The sequence below is a fragment of the Cornus florida genome, unplaced genomic scaffold, assembly GCF_030987335.1.
Source record: "Cornus florida cultivar Cherokee Brave unplaced genomic scaffold, ASM3098733v1 CherokeeBrave_3.0.0_Hap2_Chr05, whole genome shotgun sequence".
Classification (NCBI taxonomy): domain Eukaryota; kingdom Viridiplantae; phylum Streptophyta; class Magnoliopsida; order Cornales; family Cornaceae; genus Cornus; species Cornus florida.
This window is the reverse complement of record NW_026775575.1, coordinates 66,177,119-66,187,593: the sequence shown is the minus strand read 5'-3', so window position 1 is coordinate 66,187,593 and position 10,475 is coordinate 66,177,119. Positions and strand designations below refer to the sequence as shown.

Below are 10,475 nucleotides of genomic sequence, written 5' to 3'. Positions count from 1 at the left end.
ATTCTTTTTTAAATCAGCACATTCTTAGTGGGTAGGTACACAAATTGTATCGTGACCAATATTAAAGTGATCTTAATGAGAATGTTAAAGTATGAGTGGTATGTGTGCTCTACAATAAATAAATTTTGGTACAAAATTTTAATTGAATAATACTCATAGATATTCGACAAGTTCTCTTTTAAGGTCATCTAGATCGAGGTCTATGCACTTGCGAACATTTTCATTTTGATGCTCGAATAACAACTGGCTAAGATTAAGGAAGATGTTTCACATTTCAACAAGGAAAAGTATTTGGAGGTTGAGAAAGAATTGGGGAATGCTTGGAAGGATGAAGAATTGTTTTCATATCATTACTGTATAAGGAGAATTCAAGTATTTCTTGCGTTGCTTTAGAAAATTTAAAAATTAATAAGGGCTTGTTTGGTTTGTAATTTTAAAAATAGTTCTCAAGAATTCACATAACAGGAAACTATTTTCAGATAAAGAAGACAGTTATTTAAAAATATACCTTTTCATAAATGAGTTTTCAAAAAATTGAGTTAACTTTAGTTTTTTTTGTACACTTTTTAATTTTTTAAAAATATAAAATTGTTTTCAGATTTAGAAACTAAATATACCCAAGAATTTGCCTTTGTGAATAAATGGAACTAACTGGATTTTCAAAGTAAATGGAAGTCAAGTGATTTGTAATCCTCTATAATTTGGTTTGTGTTAAAAGAGAAATAAATCAATAAATAAATAAATTAATAAAAATAAAATTCATTACAAGTAGCATATGGTCCACCTAATTATAGCATAGGCTTACTCTTACGTGGATAACATATATATACATGGGTTATTTACTCACTGGACTAAACCACGCACTTCGCATTTCTAGGGTTTATAGAGGAACTCCCTTCCTCTCCTTCCCTTTGCTCGCTTTCAAATATAGGATTTGCTTGCTTGAAGCAGCGATCGATTGGCATTACTGAGGGGAGTTGTAGATCCGAAGAAGAAAATGTCAGGCTACTTCTCATTCATACCTGGAGATGTGCTGAGCGACATCCTTACTAGACTACCCCTCAAAACCCTAATCCGATGCACATCTGTGTGCAAACCATGGCACACTCTCCTCACAAACCCTAGTTTCATAACCAAACACCTCAATCAATCTCGATTCAACAACAAGGAACTTCTACTAGTTCGAATCCACAGTGATTCTGATGATAAAGAGCATTACGCCCTACGTTACGACGATAACCACTTGTTCTCGGAGTATGCACAGCTTGAGTTCCCATTGAAGAGCAGCTCTTGCAACCATTATTTTAGGATAATCGGTTGCTGCAATGGCCTCATTTGCCTCTCAGACGATCAGTTCTCTTATACCAACAATCTCTTTCTCTGGAACCCTTTCATTCGAAAGACGATGCGGCTTCCACCAGTTCGTGTCACCGTTCAGACCCATGGTCTATTCAAGCATAGCATTGGGTTTGGCTTTGATTCCATCACCGATGATTACAAGGTCGTCCGGATTGTGCATCTCGAGAATCACAAGAAGCCACCGGAGATTGACATTTTCAGTCTAAGCACCGGCACTTGGCGCGACATCAGTCATGTGGCTCTTCCACATACCATCATCGATGAGAGGGCTCCCCAGGCATTTCTCAAAGGGGCTGCCCATTGGATTGCTTCCTCATCGGATGCCAAATTGATTGTGTCCTTCCACATGGGTTGTGAGGAATTTGGTCAAATTATGCTGCCTCATAATATCATGGCTCATGCCAATCAATTGCAGATTCTAGGTTTTCGTGTTGCTAAGTTCCAGGATTCACTCGCACTCATCCACCTTACTGGTGCTAAAGACAAACCTTGTTGCATATGGGTGATGAAAGAGTATGGTGTAGCGGAGTCTTGGACCAAACAATTCAATATTGACATGATTGGACCATTCAATAGTGTAGCTGGCTTCACAAGGAACGGGCAACTTGTTCTGGCAAGCAGTGCAGGGTACCTGCTAGCTCGTGATCCCCATGCCGGAAGTCTAATGCATTTTTTAATTCGTGGGTCTACACATCCAACGTATAGGCACTCATTTTATGCAGATGCTTACTCGAATAGCCTAGTTCTACTTGGAATGAGATTCTGTGATGCAGGCACTTCTGAGGAATCATCACCTGGGGATCGGTCTGTTGAAGGGAGCAGGGAAGCTATGAAAACTAAGAAAAGGCAAGATGCATTATGTCACTTATTTTTACATTTTATTTTTGCTATTTGCTAATTTCTGTTATTGCTTCTTATGAATGTGAACCTCTCTCATCATTACCTTAGCAGGCAGCATAAACTTAAAAGTTTTATGGTGAATTACTGTTTCATTTTATTTTTATTTTTTATAATTACAATTACTGTTTCATTTTAGTATCTTTGTAAGAGTAATAATTATTTTAGATTTTGATATCTTATTGTGTCTGATGTGTTATGCACGTGCATCAAAATGTTCAACCTCCTCTTCCTCTTCATGTTAAGGTATTTAATGAAAATAAATAAATAAATAACTAATGACAGGATAAGATAATAATATTATATATAATATAATATATTCTTTCTGATATTCAAATAGCTACAACTGCTAACTCATGTAACTTTAGTTTAGAAATTATAAATTAATTAAAATTCTTTAATTGTCTTACTCGATAGATATAAATGATTTTTTTATTGATATTAGTCTTGTCCAGGCTGTGTACGGATATTATTTTTCAGAGTTCGGCGTGCTTACGTATCCGTGTCGTATCGTTTCCATGTCCAAGTTTCTTAGATTGATTTAGTGTGATCACCATATAATGACACAGTTAACTCTTGAATCTTTGGTGATTCGCTGCATTGTGAGTTTGTGACAAATGGTTGTTGGATTCAAATAAGGTGAGTGAGGCAACTGGCAGTAGTTGGCTTTTTGGTGATTCATATAGGAAGTGCTAATACAGAATTGACAGAAAAATGAATAGGAATCAAACAGAAGAGTTTTCTTTTCTTTTCTTTTTTCAAATCAAGAGAAGATATATTGATAATAAAGTAGATTACACCATATCCGCATAAGCCAAATCAAACACAAACTCAGGAAATACCTTTCCAAACACCTCTTCACGCTTACAAATAGATCCTATCGCTGCAATCTCACGTGCCACCGAATTAGTTTCCCTGAAAATGAACTGTAATTTAAACTCCCCTTGGGAGATCAACAAGTTCTTATATCCATAACAACAGTAGCTGAAAGAAGAGGAGCCATAACAGCCCCATTAACTGACCTCACCAAAGCTTCTGCATCAGATCAAATATCAGCTTCTCAAATCCCCAATCAATAAATAAACAAGCAGCCTTTCTAAGGACCAGAGCTTCCGCCATATCTGCACCGGAGACACTTGACAAGAAAATATGAGCAGCCTTCACAAGGTGACCCAAATGATCTCGAGCTACAATCCCTCCACCTGCTTCCCCACTGCTCTTTGAGAATACGGCAGCTGAATTAACTTTTAATCCGCCCTTCTTGAGGATGATTTATATCCTAACTACAAGAAATATTAGAGAAGACCGTAGCATCTTGAAATTCCTGAAATTGAAACACAACTCGAGGCAATATCATATTCCAACCACTTCCCTTTGAAAACCCATGCATTACGGGCCTTCCAAATCTGCCAACAAAGCCAAGCTGCAATCCCTTTTAACTCTATGCTATTATCAAATTAATTCCAAAAATCCAAATGCTCCGACCAGCATTTGATCCAACAACTATGACCAACATCAGAATTCTCTACCTGAAGGAGAGATGCTTTCCACACACATGCAGAGCGAGGACGGCTGCACAACATGTGAGTGAAAGTTTCAGGTTCTAAACCACATACCTTGTACATCATATCTGGAACCGCTTGAATAAAATTTCCAGGAATGAATACGCTTCCACAAATCTTTTGGCTGACTTTAAAATTCCATGTCTCTTTCCACAAACTCTCTTTCTCATTTTTTACGCAATATTCTCCATCCCTGGAATGATGGACCGCTCCTTTCTATCTATTCAACTCCAAACACAAACTATAAGCTGACTTTACCGAGAATTCCCTTTCTTTTTTTCTTTTTTTTTTTTTCCTTCGTTTTTTTAAAAAAGGAAACATTGTTTATGAAGAGCCCCTATCAAACAAATAGGTATCTGAGAAATTCTCTGGACGTCTTCCAGAAGAAAAATAGTATTCAGCAGAGCTTCATTCCAACGCAAACTTTCTTGTTCAATAAGGTCAACTACTTGGTATACATCATTAAAAGATGGAGATATCACTTTGGGGTTAACCTTATCTGGAATCCAATTTTTTCCCAAACCATTGCTTGACGGCCATCAACTGTCCTCCAAACCAGCCCTCTCTCAAGGGTTTTCTGAGCAGCAAGGAAGCTATGCCACGCACATGATGATTTAGAACCTTCAAAAAAGAACTGTGAGGGAAGTAAATTTGAAGATCTTATAAAAAAGACCTTCCCGCTTGACTTGATGCCTCCAGTTCGGGAGTTTAAAACAACCGATTGTATACGCTGGAACTGCTTGCAAGACACTTTAATGAGAACTTCTCTACCTCTAGTAGATAAATAAGGTGCCTTCTACCCATTAATTTTAGGGTTAATTACAATGACACCCCCTAAAGTTTGCCTTATTGACAGTCAAGTGAAAGTTAACCCATTTTTGAACATTGACCACCCCTTAGGTTTGATAAAGTTAACAAAGGCACCCATCTGCCACATCTGATAGGGTGAATTAACAATATTGCCCTTTGACTTGGTAGTGGACTTGTTTGGATCATAGAATTACATTTTTAACCTTTATAATTCATTAATTAGACCAAACTACCCTTCTATGCAAAAAAAAAGAGCAAAAAATGTGGGTGAAATCTGCCTTCAAACCCTTGTATCACACCCACACCCACCACCATCACCACTCCACATCCCCACGACCACCCATATATACATTATCAAATCCAGCCTAATCACCATCCAAATCCACACAAGTACAAATAAAAATCCACATACATGTAAGAATAAATCTCATATATATATATATATATGCAAATCCCATATTGAAAGAGAATCACAGAGTCTCACAAATCTATATATATATACATATATATATAGATCTGCAATTCTAGAATTCTACAAATTGCTTGAATTTCCAACACGTTGAGAGAAGTTCATGGTTGGTTGGTTAACGTTAAGCTGGTGGTGAATTATTTGAGTTTCTGTGTTCTTGTGGTGGGAGTGGTTGAGTGGCGGTGGTTGAAGTGGTGGGGCGGTGGCGATTGATCAAGATGGTGTGGCCGGAAGAACGTGCACTCGGTATAAAACTAGTTTTGCAATGGAAAAATCATTGCAAAGCTTCTTCTGGGTCACTGGGGAAGAAGATGAAGCGCACAAGTGGGTGCAACCCCACGCGCGGCGACGGAGGGGTGCGTGAGCCCATTCCGGTGGCAATTGGGCCAGAAAAGGAGTGATCCAACCCCACGATACCATCCCCATCCCTTCGACGATGACACTCTGAGACTTACAGGGCCCAAATTCAACGCAATCTGGACTAATATAGAACTCCACATCATACCTTGTTGCTCGTCGATTACCCTCAAGGTGGCGATTTCACAGGGTGGCCGTCGTGGGAGGAGGTGGCAGTGGCCATGGTGGTGATGGTGTATAGGAGGTTGAGAGGTAGCGGCCGTGTTTTTTGGGGTAGTGGTGATTAGTGAGGGTGATGGCAGGTGCCCTAAAACGTGAAAAATAATGATGGGGGTATTTTGGTCACGTAAATATTCTGATATTTGGATTCAGAAATTATTATTCTATTGAAGGGCAATAACGTCTTTTTATACCTTTTTAGGGTCTGTTTGGCAGCAATTTTTGAGAAGGGGTGTGAGTGTTCAAAAAAAGGCCAACTATCATCTGTCTGTCAATAATGCAAACCTCAGGAGGTGTGGATGTAATTAACCCTTAATTTTATTATTGATCTTCTTCTCTATTTAATTCAATACCTCTGTCTTTGAACTCCCAATCAACACCGGAAGACCTAGATAAGTTTCCTGAGGATCTTCTCGAATTGCTACAAGCAAGTTCCTCAAACTATATCTGAATTCCATTGGAGAGACACTTGGAGCTCCCCTGCAGATTTTAATTCCTGAAATCTGACATGAGCAAAGCAAAAGAGAGATACTTCTAAAGAACTTCCGCACAACACAAGAATAGATAAGTGGAAAGGGGATCTCCCCTCCTAGAAGACCCTGCTAGGCTTGATCAATCCAAAAGGAGACCATTTAAAACAACTGAGATACTCACTGATGAAATACATGCTCGCATTATCTCAACACACTCCCTAGCAAAGCCCATCTTGGAAAGCACTGCCAACAGATAACCCCATTCAACTCCATCGTAGGCCTTGCTAATATCAAGCTTCATAGCCATATATGTATCCTCTCCATTCTTCCTTGTCTTCAAAAAATGCATAATTTCATGGGCCACAAGTATACCATCAAAAATCAACCGGCCTGGCACAAAAACACTCTGAGGTGTCCTTATGACCTTATTAAGCAGCAATTTAAATCTGTGAGCCAACGCCTTAGATTTTTCTTTTTTTTTTTGTAAACGACGTTACAAAGAGCGATTGGTCTGAACTGCAACACTTTTGTGGGACTCATAACTTTAGGGATCAACACCAGGTTTGTGTGATTTATACTTTTCAACAAGCTGCCTGAACACAAAAAGTTATTAAAAGCAAGGGTAATATCATCCTTCACAACCTCCTAATACTTCTGAAAAAATACTGAAGAAAACCCATAGGACCCTGGAGCTTTTAGAGGGTCCATCTGGAAAAGAGCAGTTTTTAATTCTAACTCCGAACCCTCCTGCATAAGCAATCTGTTATCTTCCTCTGACATGACAGTCGGAATATGCTGAATGAACAATCTGTTAACTTCGATAATATGTTTCACTTGTTGTTCATCATCAGTCCATAACCTTCAATACTTTTGAGACCCCAATCAAATTTCTCTTTCTTCTCTGCTGAACTTTAAGCACAAAAGAAGTTTGTATTTTTATCTCCTTCTCTGAGCCATTGTACCCTTGTCTTTTGCTTCCAAAACATTTCTTCATTCCTCCACAAGTGGCTGAGCTTGTTCTCCAAGGTTTGAACCTTTTCCGAGTCAAAAGTGGTAGCTTCCTTTAACCCATTTAATTGCTCCTCGGTTTCGTGAATCAGCTGTTTAGAATTCCAGTTCCAGCCTTTACTCCATTTTTCAAAGCATCCTTGCAACTGGAAATTCTTCTTTTGAGCTTATATACATAAAAGTCCCATTACAATTATTCTCCCAAGCTTGCTTGACTACCTCCTTACACTCCTAATTAGCAGTCCATCTAGCATCAAATTTGAAAGGTCTCAGCCCCTGTTTCCTCTTACCATCAGAATCCATTAGCAATGCCATATGGTCCTACCCCACTACTTGAATATGATGCAAAGATGATTTGTCAAATGACTGAAGCCACCCGTAGTTGCCAAAAGCTCTATGAAGCGGCTTTCTCATATTAGCTCCTCCTCGCTGATTATTCCAAGTAAAAGGATAACCACTAAAACCAAGCTTTTCCAACTGGCAATCCCAAATGAACTCATGATAAGATCGAAGAGTCCAAGCGGGACAATTTCTTCTGCCCTATTTCTCCCCATTAGAACGAAGATCATTAAAGTCACCAAGAAGCAAAAATTGAGTTTATATTCACCATTTCCCTCTTCAATTCTTCCCACTGTCGCTTACATTTACAATCCTCAGAAGAAGCATGAACCCCCAAGAAACACCACTGAGGCCCTTTCTCATCATCTTTAATATCTGCTGAAATAAAATACTCCACCGATTTCCGAATTTCCATATCCACTATAAAATACTCCACTGAGTTCTGAATTTCCATATCCACTTCATCTCTCCAAAACACCGTAGTGCCTCGAGCCAGGCCTGTGGGAGCCATGCTAAACATCTTACGAAAGCCAATTTGTCTTCCTATATTTTCCAGAACTCCTTCCTGATTATCTTTTTATTTTGCTATTTGGATAGTAAATTATTATTATTTTTTTGATAAGTAAAAATGTATTAGAAAGCAATCAAGAGGGGAATGCATCCTGCAGACAACCCAAAGGCCGAAGCCAAAAAGGAGTCTTTCAGACCCAATAGGAACCCTAAAAATATACTATCTCTATCGATTTACATTTTCTCCCTATCGCCCAACAAAAGGGAAAGCTAATGATGCTAAATTTCAAAGCCCCAATGGGAGATTCCTCCCCATCTAAGGATCTTCTGTTATAGTAAAAATTGTTGTTGTATGCTTGAACTTAAGCATCTGATTGTTCTCTGCACAATATTTAAATATATCTTGTGTTAGGTCAAAAGATAAAGAGTTAAGTCATTGTGTTCTTATTGTTCTGCCTAATTTCTTTCTTGTTTTTATAATCATCTTGATCCTTCAAATGAATTGGAAAATATATTTCTTGAAATAAGAGTTGGTCTCTTGAATATTCTTTAGAGCACTGTTGTGTTTAATCTAGTTGCATTGCTACTGCTGAGGCCAGTACGTAGTTCTCACCTTCTACCGGTACACATTTACCAATGAAAAAAGCTATGATGAAGACACTCTCATCTGAGTCCTCGATCTCATCCATTGGATCAAGTTTGCTTACTTGATCCAATGGATGTGACTTGTGAGTTTTATGCTGAGAGCACTATCATTACGGACTTCTCTTTACGATTAGGTGTGAAATTGTAATGCATACATGGTGGACTTTTTGTGTACATAGAATTTCATACCTTACATGTTACCTTTTGTTCCTCTTAGGGATGATTTCCTGTCAAAGGGGTTCAAGCTGGTGCTTTAAGCAACTCGAAGAGCAAAGGAGCAAGAAGGTGCAGATGTAGGGGTAATATATTTTGGTATTTTCTTTCACATCAATACTTTGTTGAGTAGGTCATTGTCTTTTGCTTTAACTTGATTATACAGACTTGTTTAACTTTATTGGTATTCTATCCTTTAGATGATGTGATAATCATAGAAACAGAGATAAGAGTATTTGATGCTACAGGGATGGGCTATTTGAGAAGATCCATTTTATACTTTACCCACTCTTATCATGTTGCTCCCCTTAAGTATCTGAGATGAAAATACGTGTTTCTTTCAGGGAGTCGGTATAGATGCTGAACTGATGGAGCAGAAATTGGGCATATTGGCAAGTTTGGTGATGGAAGGAAGGAAAGAAGATTAAAGATCTTGTCTTAGAATATGTGACATACTCTTTCTGTTAAAACAATTTTCTTGTAGTTAATACTTTGAATGCTGCTGGCATGCTTGCATCCTATTTTGCTCCTTAAACTTTCTTAATTATCTGTGTGTTTAATTTTCACTGATGATGACTTGAGAATTTGAATGAGGTGTAACAGAGTGGCCAGGAGACAAGTAATAGGTAATTTCTCTTGCAGGTATGCATTCAAGTTTATCATTACTTTGTGCCTCATTAATTTGTTTTTGCTAAGGGAATGCGATGGTCCTCTGTGGATTGGTGAATTCTTCATGGAGTCTTTGGTTAGTGATATTTGGGAAAAAAGATACAATGTGCCCGGTGCTTAAGAAGAGTAGTGATATTTGGGGGAAGAGATATACCGGGCACATCGTAGCCGTCTATGTGGATGGTTATGCACATTGTATATTTTCTCGATATTTGGACCGAACAGCTAGTCAGAATTCCGGACCGAATATACTTAATCGACTATTAATGCTAGAGATAAAGTAGTGGAGGGTTCCACTTTTTTATATTTGGTATACCAATTAAAACCATTTGGTACGCATTGCCCAAATTGGATTTATTTTATCATCAGACTTTTAGCATACAACTTTTCTCTAAAAATTTCATTAATTTGATTGACATAAAAATGTTCTAGGATTTTTTGAAATTTTAATCTCTCTTTCTAATGTTATTTTAACTATTTGTATCTCTCTTTTTTGTTAAATCAATTATAAACTACTTATACTGCATGTTGTTTGCTCAAATCAATATCTGGGTAGTACAGCCATTCTTAGATAATCTACTAAGAACCCACTGTTGAAACCATTTTCTCAGTAAATTTAACATCAATACCAACTTCCGGGCTAGGATATGTATGGACTTAAAGGTGCTAGGCCTGACAGTTCATCTCCAACCCTGCATCGCCATGAGTTGCTGCAGGGATGCACACGGTACCGTTTGGTATGATTTTAGACTTTAACGTCAATCAAAACAGAACCAATTACTGTATCATATCGTGTCTGTTGCATAACAAACTCTGACCCCTCTTTTAGTTAGTTTTACTTTGCTTACAATATATAAACTATATATTGATGTAGTTAAAAACTTCATTTGTGAAAGATGTTAATCATGCTATGGTGAAAATATTATGAATTATCCATCCTTGCTT

At 37.9% G+C, this 10,475-nt stretch overlaps 1 protein-coding gene across 5 annotated transcripts; it reads left to right on the top strand.

The window, feature by feature from the left end:
- The first annotated feature begins 859 nt into the window (after nt 1-859).
- LOC132306685 (F-box protein CPR1-like) lies at nt 860-9,408 on the top strand. 5 transcript variants are annotated; one of them, XR_009482072.1, is made up of 3 exons: nt 860-2,205; nt 8,866-8,960; nt 9,206-9,408. XR_009482072.1 is itself a non-coding variant. In XM_059804191.1 (3 exons), the coding sequence occupies exons 1-2, from the start codon at nt 998-1,000 to the stop codon at nt 8,903-8,905; spliced, it is 1,248 nt and encodes a 415-aa protein (XP_059660174.1). In that variant the 5' UTR covers nt 860-997; the 3' UTR covers nt 8,906-8,933; nt 9,206-9,408. The 5 variants fall into 5 exon arrangements, 4 of the variants coding, with proteins under 4 accessions (XP_059660174.1, XP_059660173.1, XP_059660172.1 ...); XM_059804191.1 differs by having other exon boundaries at nt 8,866-8,933; XM_059804190.1 differs by having other exon boundaries at nt 8,866-8,941.
- Nucleotides 9,409-10,475: the final 1,067 nt, after the last annotated feature.

Excerpts from the sequence above, each read along its gene's own strand:
- LOC132306685 (XM_059804191.1), top strand. The coding sequence starts at position 998 with ATGTCAGGCTACTTCTCATTCATACCTGGAGATGTGCTGAGCGACATC. Across the intron at positions 2,206-8,865 it reads GCTATGAAAACTAAGAAAAG|GGATGATTTCCTGTCAAAGG; the intron begins GCAAGATGCATT and ends TGTTCCTCTTAG.